Consider the following 15,102-nt stretch of genomic DNA (forward strand, 5'->3'; position numbering starts at 1 on the left):
TCAAGTTATGTAAATTTAAATAATGATATTCTAGAGAAACTTTCGATTAAAGTAACATAAATTCAAATTAGTTTTTCATGAAACTTCTCGTTGTGTTTTGACAAATTATTGGACGTGACGTTAAAGCCGGAAAATAAATCACATGGTGTGAGCTTCGGCAAAAATAAGGGGAAACGATACAGGCTGTTTAATGTTGTTCATTCAAGAGGTAATTTCATTATTAGGACGTTAAAGAAAGCAGGCAGTGGAAGAGCAGCGATTGTGAGCATTTATTCCTTTAGACACTGGAAGAATGTGAGAGGTTTTATTTACCTTTTCACTATATATTAAGGATTTTATCTTAACAGTCTGCACACGCTTCTGTAAAAGAGCGGTGGAAAAGCTTAACAAAACAAAACGACGATCCGGGAAAAGCTTCTCCCCTAACAAAGTGCATGCGCGAGTGCCGACGGAACGGACAAAACACTGAGGGAGACCAAAATGAGTAAATGAAGCTTCAACGAGAGACCTAACTCTCCTAAAACACCTTGAAATTATTAAATTTACATTCAGGAGGATGTTTCCTGTTAATATTGTAAATTTGAAATGAAAAGCTCTTGAATGAAACATATATCTTTGGAAAGAATCGCTATATATTCCGATGTGAAGTTTCAATTGCTCGTCAAAAGTCACAAAACCTACATAATTTCCCGATTGAAATAAACGCGAACAGAGCTTCCTCCGTTGACTTTTATTGGTGTCTGTAACAATAATCGATAACTTGCTTTTATGGATGTTGTCTTCTCTTCAGTGCGTCTAGGATCAGGCCATAGAGAGTATTTAAATATATTTAATGGAAAACATGACCAAACTGTAGGGAGTTCAGAACTCAAAGTTACTTTTTGATTAAACAGTGTCTTTCGATTTAAAAGCTTCCCTACTAAATCGCCGACCCAATCACATCCGCTATTCCATTAAATGTTACTATTTGAACAAACTCGACGGGGCGCTAGTAAATGACTTGCCAAACAAGGGTTGAAGGGGTCAACTGCATGCCTTAATGTTGTGATAGAAAGCCACTCCTTGTACCACCGCCAGCGAAACAAAACCGCCCTCAAACGCATTTGCATCCCCTTCTTGTTTTGCAGTCTTTACTAAGATAAAATATGCTAATGGAACCGTGAATGCAAAATTAACTGTTTTTTCAACTTTTTGGGACGCATTTAGCAGCTATAATTATATAAATGGCTGTCAAATAAGTATAATATTATACGTTACAATAACCTCTTTTGATTACAAGAATTATCCGCTTTATAATTATTTATTTGTTAATGTATTATTTTTGATTAATTGGTTAATTCTCATGATCACTGATTTAATAAAATACTTTATTTATTTACTAGGTATGTGATTTTTTCAGGTGCTGCACTAATGAAAATTGTTGAGGTTTACAAAGAGATTCAAGATCAACAAATGAACATAGTAAGTATATCCGAGATTAAAATTTATCAGGTTTGCTTTCAAAAGTTTTCCTTGCGATTAAAACTTTAAAATAATTATGCAAAAAGTCCTGCAACGCTGGAAAATAAAAAGTGATTTTGTTGCATGTTCAAAACACAAAATTTTACCGCTCTCTAGTTGTGTACAAAGGTAACTGAAATTAAAACAGTGGAGGTGGTAAGCAATTAATTCGGAGAACATAATTGTGTTACGGCCGGGGCGAGAACTGTCCTATAAAGCGGACAATCTAAATAAAACCGCGAATAAAATTACAGTATAACCAGAACATGGACGTCACAAAAACACTGGTAAGTCCTTTGCCTGCCACAGCCTGGCAGTCGGCAACTTTTCGTGGGGTGCAAATTGTTTGCAAGGGTTTTCAGAAAAAACAATCCGATTTTAAAGCACGTACTTAAGGCCACAGATATTGATTTTGACACTCCTTGTTCCTTTTATTTTTTTAAAATTATTTTGCGGACGGAATTTGAAATATCTAATAAACAATTAATTAAAATATTTCCTTACGATGTAATTAGCGCTTCAGTTTGAAAAAAAGTTGTATGGGCTCTCGTTTGATTATTTTTTTTAATTTTATGACGTCTACACGGATTTTTTTAAGAATTTTAAAGATTATTCTTTTGGATGCCAGTAAAGAGGTGTTTTTGATCTGGAAGCATACCCCACTTTATTTGATTAATGAAAAAGGAAGATCTGTTTTGATGTTTATTCATTCAACTTTCGTGCAATCGCTAATTAATATTTGCTTTCCTTCAACCAGCAAACGGATGATATTTGTATTAATTACAGTATCTGTACTTTCAATTTATTTTTGAATATTTCCAGCTTAAAGCATTTTACGTCGACTTGCTAGTTCCACTCGAGACCAATTTGGAAAAAGATACCAAAGTTGTGCAGGTAATTATACGAATCATTTCATAGCTGCAACTAAATTTAATAAAATGAACTCACTGCGAATTTAGATTAGCACAAAGTTCAAACTTGCAGTCAATGCAAGAACTAAATCAAACTTTATTGTTTTAGTCCGAGCAGAAGAGATTTTTACAGCAACACAAACAGAGATCAGAAACTTATAGTAAAGCTGCAGCTATGATGAAAAAGCAACGAAAGAAATCCAGAACTTCGCAAAAAACTGGCCTAGCCATGGATAAAGAACTAAAGGTTAGTTGGTTAATTAAGGAAGGGAGTGAAGTGGAGAATATCATTTTTTGTTATAGAATATGCAAGTCTTGGAAGAGGAGAAAACTAAATTGGATGCTTTCTGTGAGCAAAGTCTTAAAAACGTAAAATCAGCGATTCATATTCAAATAGTAACGATATTATTATAGATGAGTTATTTTAGGCAATAACCCAAGAACGCAGACGTTACGGATTTGTTCTTGAAAGGCAATGTTCTCTGGCAAAACATTATTTATCTTTTCACAATCACGGACTGGCTGCATACCAACAAAATCTGGAGAAATGGTCGGAAGTTGCCAAAACAAGAGAATATCTTCCGGAATCTGTCGAAAACATTTTCACAAACAGACTAAGGGTAATCTCTTTCATAACTTTAGGAATTTTTATTTAATTGAGAAAGTTTTTAGCAAATAGTCTGGCAAGATGAAGACGTGTACTCGAATCCAAGGAGTCCTAATCTTGAAGACGATCGAATCAGTATTAGTTCTCAGTTACGGAAAACCAAGAGTATGGACGCATCTTGTCTTGATATACGCTCAATAGGCGACGTCGGGTCCCCGGTGACGACGTTATCAAGGGCCAAATCGGAGTATAATTTAAATTCTTCGACACATTCACTTGCACACGGTGATTACCGACATTGTTGGGAACGTTCCCGGAAAATTTATCTTTTTGCAGAGGGGCACACTCCATCCCATCGACCAAAATCGATTGCTGTCCCACCGCCACCTCAGTGGGAAACACAACTAGCTAGAGCGCTTTACGCCTACCTTTCTAGTGGAGATAATCAACTCAGTTTTCTTGAAGGAGATCTCATAGCGCTGATAGGGGAACGAAATAAGGGTTGGCAATTCGGAGAGAACTTGAGGACACAATGCAGTGGATGGTTCCCATTAGCATACACAGAACTTCTGGATGATCCTACCACGTAAGCTAGTTTCCATATCTTCCTAACTAATTTCTAAATTACCTACTAGTATTAGTTTTCAAGTATGAAGCGCTTGGAGGTTTAAGTAAGACTCCAATACGAGTAAATTTAATAAAGATAGACTAGGAATATTGTCATCAGGAAATTAATACAGTATTTGTGTGAAACATACAATTGTAACATTCAATTGAAAGTTGTTTTTGCAGTCCTATATTCGTATTATTTTCAATTCTATTCCATTTAAAATTAAAGCGCAGAGTTAACTGTTGAAACAATTGCATTATATTTTATACAAAACACGTAAATAAACCTTAAAACTTTAGAAAACGACTCAAATGTGTACATATAATACAATGCTGTGCAATTTTAGCGCTAAAAAGCTGATCTTTTTCAGTCCTTACGCGTGAATTAAACAACGCATTATATTCCCAAAGTGAATTTATTATTGGCGCTTTCAATCCTCCATCGCTTTAAAAGCCCAGATATTTTGTTACCATCCATAGTAAGGACGCTACTTTCCGTCTTTAGTAATAAACATACTACATAACATAAAAACATATTCGGAATTCAGTATCGATCTCCATAGTATGTGGAAATCCGCGTGCACATTTTAGGCAACACAAACACGAGGCAAGTCGAGTTTGAACGAATTCACGTGTTTTCATTTTAAAAGTGTTGAAAAAAAGGATATTTTGACTTTGTCTTATTTTGTTCATTTTTCAGCGTTTAGACAACTATGGTAGTAAAGATGAATTTATTATCAAAACAAAACAAAACATGTTGCATTGAAGGGTTGCTTATGAATACAAAAATATTTAAAAAAATCTGACCAGGGATGTTGAAATTTCTTTTGAATTTGATTATCACTGCTTTACTCGTATTTTGATTCAAAAATATTGGGAGGCAGTTGAAAGTACAATTTTAGTTTAATTTTAAAATTCCGCTATGCTATGATAACTACGTCCCGAAACTTAAAATAACCCAAAGTATTGATTTATTTGATGATTATAAAAATTTGTTGAAAATGTAAAACATGTATAACATAGCAATTATTGTAGTATTTTGGTTAGTAAATTTGATTTAAAAACGTTTGTGGTTGTTGTTGAATTTTAATTAAACGCATTGTATTTGAAGATAATTTTGAAATTATTGAAATTGAAATTTAATAGCCATGTATTAAGATAATAAGGATTTTATAGAAAGTTTAAAAATCGAAGTAGTGGTTTAAATTCGAGCGACCGTTAAGGAGCGAAAATTTAATAGATCGAGATTTATAAAACTTGTGTTGTCTACAAAAAATTTTCTATCACTAATATTGGATCATTTGCCAAATTTAGAAATTGTTATAAAGAAATTAGTAAAAATAATGTCAAAATTGACAAAGTGCTAAGATAAGACTATTTTATGTACTTGTTGTGATTGACGACGTATTTTATAAAAGAGCGTATATGTCATGCCACAGCCATCGCTACTGCTGACACTTTTCACAATATTTTTTTCTATGTGAAAGAGTGGAGCTTCTTGGTTCAAAATTTGTCAGTAGGTTCAGTTATAACACAGAAATAAAATATTTCTTACTTTTTTCACCTCAAAAACGCAGTTGCGACGGTGTCAGGGTGGCGATGGCTATGACTATACCGGCAACATAAGAGGTAAGCTTAAATGCACCAAAGAAACAGTATAAGATATTAGTGTTGTAAAAACTCTTATATTGATGTGACTATAAGTAAATGAGAGCTCAGGAATTACGCAATTTTATTGTTAATTAAAATTATTGATTAAGTTTTAATCAAACAGTGTTGACAAGTTTATGTTTGAATCACAGACCACTTGAGATGTTCCAATTTCATAAAACGTACAAACATCGAGGTTCAGTTCAAAAGGTATTATTTTTGCATAGAATTACTCAAATATTTCATTTGTGAAATACATTTGTTTCAGCTTTGTGAATTTTTTGTGTGCAGGTCGCCAACTCATCGCAGTGATGCAGGTGGATCCATTCAAAGTCAACAAACGCCAACAAACGGCGGCAACCCAATGTCGCTCGGCGGCTCCGGCACTCCTTCGGGTAACAATTCGACACTAGACCCTCCAGCCCCTCGCATGTTCGGCGACACCCTGCATTTGCATAGATCCTCCAATAACGCTAAACAGGTAGAGTAGCGCCAGAGTTGCATACGTATCGATCCTAGCAGATTTATTCTGCTTGCGTTTGCATGAATATCGACTATCGCCAATTACACACGATCGGTTCCTTTCAGATTCGGCGAGCGATCGGTTCTAACAACATTCCGCCCCCGGCGTTACCGGCTCCGGTGCCGACACCCTCTCTGCCATTCAAAAAGATCGGCATGTCGCAATCACAAAGTGCCAACTTCAAGTCCAACGCCGACACGTCCAGCTTTCAGTCCCCGTATCAATCGGGGATCAAATCGTCAACATCCACCTTTAGTTTCTCCACGCCTCCCACAGGAACCTACTCCACGCACCCTCAGCCCGCCAGGAGCGACCGACCCACAGCGGGCGCTCCTTTACCATTACATCTCCAAAGCAAAAGCGGAAAAATCGGCGGTCCAGTAGGAAACGTATCGTTACATAGCAGTAACGATTCTGGGTTCAGCAACGATCCGCCGCCACAACCTGAGATTGATTATTCAGATGATGACTCTATTTCTGGACAAACTAAATTCCCGGCGAGGTAAGTAATGGGACGTTGTTTCGTTATAGGGAGTTTGCTTGGTTAAGGTTTACTTCAGTTTAAGTTAAATTTGTTGGAAAGTTTCTACTAATCAGGCAAAATGGTTACGGTACAGGGTACACGAATAAATGTCTGCAGAATTTCTTAATTACTACACTCCAGAGGATACAATGTAGAAATTCCGTTCTCAGCAATTTGAGGTATTTTCCAAGGAAAATATTGTTTGTAACTTTGCTTTTACAAAAATGTGAAATTACAAATTTAATTTTAATTTGATTTATTAGGAAAAAAATGGCAGAATTATTCTGAAAAAGGTCAAAGTAAGTTTCTTTCGGAAAAAATAGGCATCTAGGTAACACCTAATTAAAAATGAAAAATTGCAAAAATTACACCTTTTTTTCAATAGAACTGTTTTACAAGTGTCATTGTTTTTTTGCACGATCTTTTCGAGTAAATCTCTAAATGTTATTCAGAAACTAATATTCCATATCGCTTCATGAATCAAAGTTTTAATTAACAAGCGAGTTGAATTCATACAATTGTGAACGAGAGTTAATTGTAATCGATGAAGCTGATGTTTCTTAGCTTTTTATTGAAAAATTGTTTTTTTTTAACTTATTGGCAGTCGCATATCTGTTTTGAACATAATAGTCAAAACATAATGAAAGTTTTCAAAACAAAAAATTAAGAAAAAACAAAAACTCACAAGTAAGACTTACAAAAAACTAAACTTACAAGTAAGAGTTTTTTTTTCAATTGTTGATAAACAATTTTCTTAGGAATAACTCGAAATTGTGTAATTATTGAAGACATTTTGCCTGGTTAGTGTACAAATAACAGTGCACAGCGATTACTTTGTTAGGCGTTTACTTCAACTGCACTATTTAAATTAAATTTTATTTTTTAGATACAAGTATCGACCATACTTGGGCCTCCACTCCCCCAAAAATAATTTTTCTCGATATTTCGAGTTTATGCATTATTAAGTTGTCCCGAATTTCTATTTGTACATGTTTAAATCTGCGTCAGTAAAAAACAACGAAGTAGCTAAAAATGTCACAAATCTTTATTTTTTCTGATAATTTGGTCACACTTTCGACTATCTGTTGCTTATAAACTGGGTCACAGCACACAGCAGCGTGCAGACACACCATTAGTGGCGGAATGCTGCAAGATATATGATAAAAACGTGCCTTGCCTTCGATAAATTCTTATTTTTTAATTTTCGAGTCAATATTCTTGACAATTTCCTTGGTGAAGGACTCTGGTCATTGAAGTAAACTGCCTAATTTGGTACTTGCTGTAATATTTGGCTTATTTCGTTTTTGTGCATAAACTATGTAATAAGTATGTATTATTACCACCACAGAAGAGTACATCGCCAGCCACACAGTGACGGTAATAATAACACAGTCCAAAAAAATGTAAGACAGTCTAACAGTCACGGAAATCTGGTCGACAACAGATATTACATGTCAGATGATCAAGATGCGACAAGAGAACGAAAAGGTTTAGTTAAAAGAACAAAATCTTTCTGGAAATTTGGAAGAAATAGTTCAGATAATGAAATTTTAGAAGGTATGTCTTTGTGGAGGCATAGAGATCTTGTGGACGTAGAAGAAGAGAAACTTAAGAGAAGGAATAGATTTAATAGTCAAGAAAGAATTAAAAAACCTAGTCGTGACAGATCAAACGATTCAGATCGAACCATTAATGCCAACCAAAATCTAGAAAGTGAGAGCAAAAAGGATATTGAGCAAAGAAGAAATGTGGAAAACGTGAGGCAGTCTATTAGAGAAAAACCAGAAAAAGAAAATTACGGTTACCACAAACGGAATAATAAACAGTCAGCAAATGATCAATTTTATGACGACGATGGTGATGGACTGATAATGAAAACTGTTAATCGCAAGAATATACTGCAACAGTACAATAATGATTCCTCTGTTGGTGATTCTGATTCTGATTCCGAAATCACAAGCGATGATCCTTATGACTGTATTCTAGTAGATGATCAAAACGTAAACAAGCGGGAAAATCACTTTCCCAACGTCGTAGAGATTGGGAAAAAATTAGAAAAACTGTCAAAATCGAGCAAGTTTTCCCCAAACAACGGCAACAATCGTCATTCAGTCGCCGAGAAAAATTTGCGAAATAATTTCGAAAAAAATTTAAACTCTGATAACCACAACATAATTCAATACGAGAAACAGCACAGCTTCAAAACTTTTGGAGTGGAATCTCCGGAGCCAGACGACAACGAGAGATATCACTCGCAAAATCGCAATAAAAGAAATAATGAAACTAATGTCCAAGAAAAACGCCGATATTATGCCGACTCGTCCAAACGCAATAACTCAAACGAAAAACAAACTAGACCGAGTTACGAAAGTATCGATTCGGACATGGATAAGCGTCGAGAGGGCCGCAACAGCCGCAGATCAAATTCGGAATCGGAAACCCGCGATAAAATCAAATATTACGACTCGACCAATGATGAGTTATCAGACGCCGTCGAGAACAGACAGATTATTCCACGGACAAAACTAACCAAGAGCAATAGTAACCATTCCGACTCCAAGTACGAGGAGAACGGACTGATGGAGTACGGTGAGACACTGCAGAAACGCCTGAAAAAACTAGAATATGGGACTAAATACGACGAAAAGTCGGCACATAACGGCAACATGTATGGGCCTTGGTATGATTTATGGGGCCTTGACGCTTCCGCTAGAAAATAACTTTTTATCGTTTCACTCTTGACTCTTGAATTATTTGCATGTCTTCGATTTCATTGCACGTTTTACGGTTTTGGCTCTTTTTCAGGTCTAATAACTTTGCCACCATAAAGCTGCGCAAAACTAATCCTAACACAGATCGAAATGCTTCACTTATCCTAGAATAGATTGGCTTCACTACTATTTTCGTTGTTCACCAACATCAGCTAGTCTTAATTATTACTCTAGACTCATTTTGTATGTACGATTTTACTTGCATGTATTTTAAAATATATTGTTATTATGTTACTTTTGTATATAATTATTATATTTGTTATTATAATATATACGCACTTTTATTATATTTTTCATATTTCTCAACATTTTTTGTACATATCTATTTTTGGTGGTTGGGATGGTGCAATAAGGCTTGAATGTATTACAAACTAACTGTATTTGCTTTGTAATTTATTCTATCTAAAGTTTATAATTTTCGATAATTGTTAAGTTGAATACCGCCAGCTCAATCCCTTTTAATATGAAAACATTTTTAGGGGCTAGTGAAATCAGAGACTGTGATAAACTTAAAACTTTTTGTAGTGTGTTTTACTAACGCAATTATATTAGTAAAATTTAAAAAAATAGTAAATCAATTCATTAATAAATGACTCAAATAGATACATACATATTATACATTGCCACTTTTTGAATCATTAATCTTTGAAAAATATTTTATTGTATTATGCTGACCGTCCATTTTGTTACGTTTAGTCATAACATTAGTATTATAATAATGGAAAATTGATTGTATTAACATATTTGTAAAAATATTATATATTACCTCGGAATATATAAAGGCAGGGGTTCTAGATTAGGACTTGAGTAAATGTACCAGTCTACTTATTCGTATATTTATTAGATTAAATTAGCACTATACTCGTAACTATAATGTCTATTGTAAAACTGACATACAAATAACTTGGTTTTATATAAGAACAGCAGAATTATTATTGTTGTACTTAAAATGTATATCAATTCATATAAATAAAGATTTATATTGTTTTCTAAGTTTTATTTCCATTATTTTTGTATTTAATTCATTAAAATAAAAGATAAGTCTGTCGGACTAACAAGATTTTACGTTGATTTGAATATTAGTCTTTGGAAATTGAATAAGTATATTATGCGTTTTTATATTTTTTGTATTTTAACGCCAATATAAATAATTTATCTTTAGTTTTAAATTTCAAAATTGTCAGTTTTCTAATTTGTTTCTTTTTATTTCGGCGCTAAATAATTTAAAACATCTATTTCTAGGCATCTACTGTCACATTAATAGCTTATTAATTAACGTTAATTATTATTACTGAAAGCTATGAGAAAATCTTGAATTCGTTCAGTTTCCGTAAAGGACATAATCCGCTTTGAAAAATCCTGTTAGGAAGCTTATCAAGACCGCCTGTTACAGTTTCCTGGCGATTAAACAATCATTCGACGTCATCAGTGAGATGCACTGATGAATCTAATCCCGGACGACAGTAAACGCTGAAAGAGAAGGAAATCTAGACAGGAAACAAATTATTGTACTCAGTAAAATTTATTCATGTTTCCTTAAAACAAATTTCCATTTGAAAGAAGAATTAAATTAGACACACAAGTTGTCTTCGGATAAAAAGATTTTTGCAGATATAAGAGACAGCTGTGACAAAGACGCACAAAACTTAGGACAAATCAGATGTCCTTACTGAAGATCCTATCGTGGGTTTCTCGACGTTTATTACTTTTCTGAGACGATTGTAATTTAAACCGAGGAAAGGAATTAGAAGTTTTAGCTTCAATTTAGAGTTTTAGATAATATAACATAATATAACGTATTCATGGTTGTTCATGAGAAGGGCATTTCTAATTTTTTTGTCGCAACCCATTACACATATTGCAACATTTTAGCATCTATTTAGAGTTTTAGACTAGAAAATATTTTTAATCGCATTTACAAGTACCTACATTTGAGTGCAAAAAAAACGCAAATTGATTTTTTTTATAATGTAATTTGGCCTGTTAATAAATGCCAGGTTTTTGACGTTGTCACAATTACTCTTGTAAACTCAATCCGGGGACATACTGTATCTATATTTGATATTTAATTGAAAAGAAATAACATATTTCATTTAGTATTCGAGTTAGTGTCATTAGTATTGCTGATTGCGCCAAAAAATTCAGAAGTCCTTACCCCTACCGTGAATAACACAATGAAAATGGTTGACTTTCAACATCTGCAACCAATACTACATGACTACATGCTGTTCGGCGTGAGTATTTCCACATTCATATTTCAGTGTGGTGGCGCTGGTAATTTTGAAGCTTCAGGTTCTCGAAAAATTACTTTTTATACAAGTAGAGGAAGTTACAAGTTTCCACAAGCTAAAATAATGAAAACTGTACTACAATGTTAATGTTTTTGTATTCAGTTGAATAGAAATTTGGGAGAACCCTACGTTCAGAATGATTAATTCGCTTTACTTTCCATAGAGGACACTAGCAAAAATAAATTTTGCTCTTTATAATAATCAATAAAGGAATCCCTAACGATGGATATAAGTGAACGAATGTAAGTTTTGGAAATGCAGAAATGTATTTTCTACATAAAGTATTAACTGCAGTGTCTAATAAAATATAGCGAAATCACGTGAATTAAAATTTTCACTCTTTCCACAATATACATATATAATTTAATTTAAATAGTTTTGGTCATTGTGTTTCCCATATACCAATATATAAGTTGTTTAAATAAAATTTTCTTGCTTAATAATTTTGTTATATGTAAACAAAAAGCAAAAACATTTAAAAGTAATTTAAAAGGCTACAAATAGAAAAAAAATCACCTCTACCTAAAGATAGGTTTTAATATAAGTTATTCGATACAAAAACATGTTAATTTTATTTAGACGTGTTCCCTTGTTAAAGCAAAAAAAATGATCATTTTGTACGTCTTCTATAGGTGCTGAAACTTGTCTTCGTTTTAGTGCAATAGTTTTTGATATTTATGAAAATCTTTCATTGAAAATGAAGTAGCAAACAACAGCCCAGCAATACCATGTGTACACATCTAATTTTAATCACAAATTTATTCTGTTTTGATAGGTAATAATTTTTTTGTACACCCCCATTGAGATACGTTTAGACCCGGGAAGTTCTACATATTTTTCAGAGTGTTTCGTGTTTTTAAAAATTATTATATTTTAAAAGCTATGTAATATTATGATGTGCTTCCAATGGCTCGTAAAAATTCCCCTAAAACAAGAGATGAAAATACGCCGTTTCGATCTCCAGAGGTACGAGTTACTTTACTACTTCGTCGCCTTCACTGACTCTGCCTATGTTTCTATCACGTGTTTTATTAAAATTGATAAGTTGAATACAATACATCATTGTCATAGTACTCCGGAAAAACTCTTCAATTGTTTATAAAATTGATCAAACGATAATTATTATAACTGATGTAAATTATAATTAAACAACAACAAAAACAGTAGGTAAAGGTTTTCCGGAAATTTAAAGATTAAATGTCATCGTGCTAGAACACATCAGCCTTGAACGTCGTCGAATTCGACGCTGGATTGGGCGTGGTGACAACAACAACCGGATTAAAACCTGAAATATATCATTTCATGCGAAAATCTCTAAAACGTAAATTGGAAAAAAAAATATATGGTTATTTAGAACGTCAACCATGTATAAACCATGTTTCAATGTGATCAGTGATCACTTGCAACATCATTACAGGCACAAAAAAATGTATTATTTCTGATGTAGAAGATAGCAAATTATGTAGGAAATGGATTGAATGTCAAAAGCCTGTTTAGGCGTGTACAAAATTTACTGGATTAATTTATATTGCGAGTAGGGGATCAACTACAATGGGCGAGTATAAAAGCAATTCGGACATCTTTCAAAGCGTATTCATTTTTGAAACCTACGACGTTAGAAAATTATAAAATGAAGGTGAGTGTAGCTTGTTCTTTTAATTAATTTAACTTGTTTGTTTTCTCCCTCTTGTATTTTTTCTGACACAATTAAATAATGCTGCTACTGCCACTAACAAAAAATTGGTAGCCGGTGTCGCTTGTCACAGTTAATTTTTTTTTATTTCATGAAATGAAATAAAACCGAAGTTTTTATTCTAACTGACTGTTGAATAAACTGTTACCCCTGGTATTTATTTACTTGTATTGTACTAATTTCAAATTGTGATTACATTGAACTGAAATTTGTCTGTAGTTGTTTTTATAAATTTTGTCATTAATTAAACATAGTTTGAATGTTCAATATAAATAATATACCTCTAACAAAAGCAGTAGCTAAGTACCAATTACTCCAAAAATCTCTTACAGGGAAAAAAATACCATAGGTTTACTTTCAGTCACTAAAATTAGGTTATTTTTTTTACTCTCAGCAATAAATAAAAAAATAGTAGCTATGTATACAGTAAAGCATCTAATTGATTACAAAAAGTTCCAATTTTTAGTTGCAATTTTCCTAATGGTACGGAAAGAAACAAAGAAACAAGAGAGTACTATCAAATTAGCTTGCCTAATGAATTAATAAGTGTATTATACACTGCAGATGGCTGTTGCAGCAATTCGGTAATTATGGAAATGAAAATGAAACTCATTGTCTGTATTTATGGCACAATAACCAATTATATTAAGAATTCTAATGTAAAAATATAGTATTTTCAGCACCTAATCCTTTTATACAAAATTATTTCATTTAAGAAGTAATTATTCTAAGCAAAGTAAATTTGGTGCAGTTGCCTTCCCGTTAATAGTTATTTATGTTGCCAGTTAAAAAATGAGAAATTTTATGTCACCAGTGCATTTTCAAAACGAGCGTAGCGAGATGCAAAAATAACCTTTATTTACAAATAATACAATACAATAGTACAATTTTTTTCTAATTTTCTTAAAAATTGTATGAGATTCTTGATGAAAACCAAAATCAAAAAAGCCGAGAAATTAAAAATATTTCATTACTTGTTATAAAAGATTTATTTTTATTTTAATATGTAATTCCATACAACTAATTCAGTTTTTAAAAGTATTTTTTAATTAATTTTTTTAATTCGTACCATTTTCAGGTTTCACTTGCTTTGTCAGTTGTTCTCGCCATCGGATTCGTCGAATGTGGTGTTATTCCCGCCACCACCCTCGTACGCACCCCTAGCTTTGACAGTGCTATTGTCAAGTCTGACCGTGTCGGCGGCAGTTTCGCTTATAGCACCGTTGAAGGCCATGCCTACGCTGCCGTTTCTCCCATAGTTCAACGTATCACCGCCCCCGTTGGCGTCTCTTATACCGCACACCAAGTACATTTGGGCCACATCAACACCCCCGTCGCCGTTACACAACCCATTTACGCTGAACACTCTGTAGTCTCTCAACCCATTATCTCTCATCAACACATCTTCGCCCACCCGGCCGTAGTATCTTCTCCTGTCTTCACTCAAAATCCCGTCATCAGCGGCTTCCCGAATATTCCTGCAATCAGCGGTGTCGCCACTTCTCCAGTTGGAGGAATCGCTAGTGCTCCCGGAGTTGGAGGAATTGCAAGTGCCCCCCCTGTACAAGCTAATCCTGCCCCCACACCAGTCCAAGGAACCGTCATTGATGCTGATACCGTTGCTGTAGAGTCTGCTTAAATTTAGATAATTAAACAAAAAATAAATAAATTATTTATTTCAAATTAGTTTTATGTAATAATGAAAATGCTCTGAATGTTCACTTTATAAATTTTCGTAAAGTTTAAAAGTGCATAATATCGAATTTTTCAAATGAGAGAAAAATTGACAAAATATAGTTTTACATGAAAATTGATGTAGTTTTGTTGGTTACAAAAAATATTAAAACTCTCATATTTTTCGGTTTGCTGGCTTTATTGCTGACAGAAATAAATACGTCGTAATTAATTTCAGATTGAAGCTTTTTAATACAATACTATATTTCCATTTTGTTATTACAGGTAAATCATTTCCTCATGACACGTACACAATGAACTTGAGTGGAATATCAATTTCATTCCAGCTA

At 33.5% G+C, this 15,102-nt stretch overlaps 2 protein-coding genes across 3 annotated transcripts in view; both read left to right on the top strand.

The window, feature by feature from the left end:
• The window catches only part of LOC123014403 (brain-specific angiogenesis inhibitor 1-associated protein 2), a 40,905-nt gene extending 30,818 nt beyond the window's left edge, over window positions 1–10,087 (top strand). Inside the window, exons 5-14 of one of the 2 annotated variants that reach the window (XM_044413497.1) lie at window positions 1,400–1,461; window positions 2,323–2,394; window positions 2,521–2,658; window positions 2,715–2,780; window positions 2,840–3,031; window positions 3,084–3,303; window positions 3,355–3,604; window positions 5,569–5,758; window positions 5,866–6,302; window positions 7,210–7,664. In XM_044413497.1, coding sequence (XP_044269432.1) covers window positions 1,400–1,461; window positions 2,323–2,394; window positions 2,521–2,658; window positions 2,715–2,780; window positions 2,840–3,031; window positions 3,084–3,303; window positions 3,355–3,604; window positions 5,569–5,758; window positions 5,866–6,302; window positions 7,210–7,288 — 1,706 coding nt within the window. In that variant the 3' untranslated portion in view covers window positions 7,289–7,664. The other variant, XM_044413496.1, reaches the window with a different exon arrangement.
• Window positions 10,088–12,878: 2,791 nt separating this feature from the next.
• LOC123014466 lies at window positions 12,879–14,761 on the top strand. Its single transcript, XM_044413605.1, has 2 exons — window positions 12,879–13,021; window positions 14,157–14,761. The coding sequence occupies exons 1-2, from the start codon at window positions 13,016–13,018 to the stop codon at window positions 14,715–14,717; spliced, it is 567 nt and encodes a 188-aa protein (XP_044269540.1). The 5' UTR covers window positions 12,879–13,015; the 3' UTR covers window positions 14,718–14,761.
• The last annotated feature ends 341 nt before the right edge of the window (window positions 14,762–15,102 follow it).

The sequence above is a fragment of the Tribolium madens genome, unplaced genomic scaffold (assembly GCF_015345945.1).
Source record: "Tribolium madens isolate multiple individuals breed KSU strain unplaced genomic scaffold, Tmad_KSU_1.1 Scaffold_97;HRSCAF=244;Tcas5.2_LG3a, whole genome shotgun sequence".
NCBI classification, from domain to species: Eukaryota; Metazoa; Arthropoda; class Insecta; order Coleoptera; family Tenebrionidae; genus Tribolium; species Tribolium madens.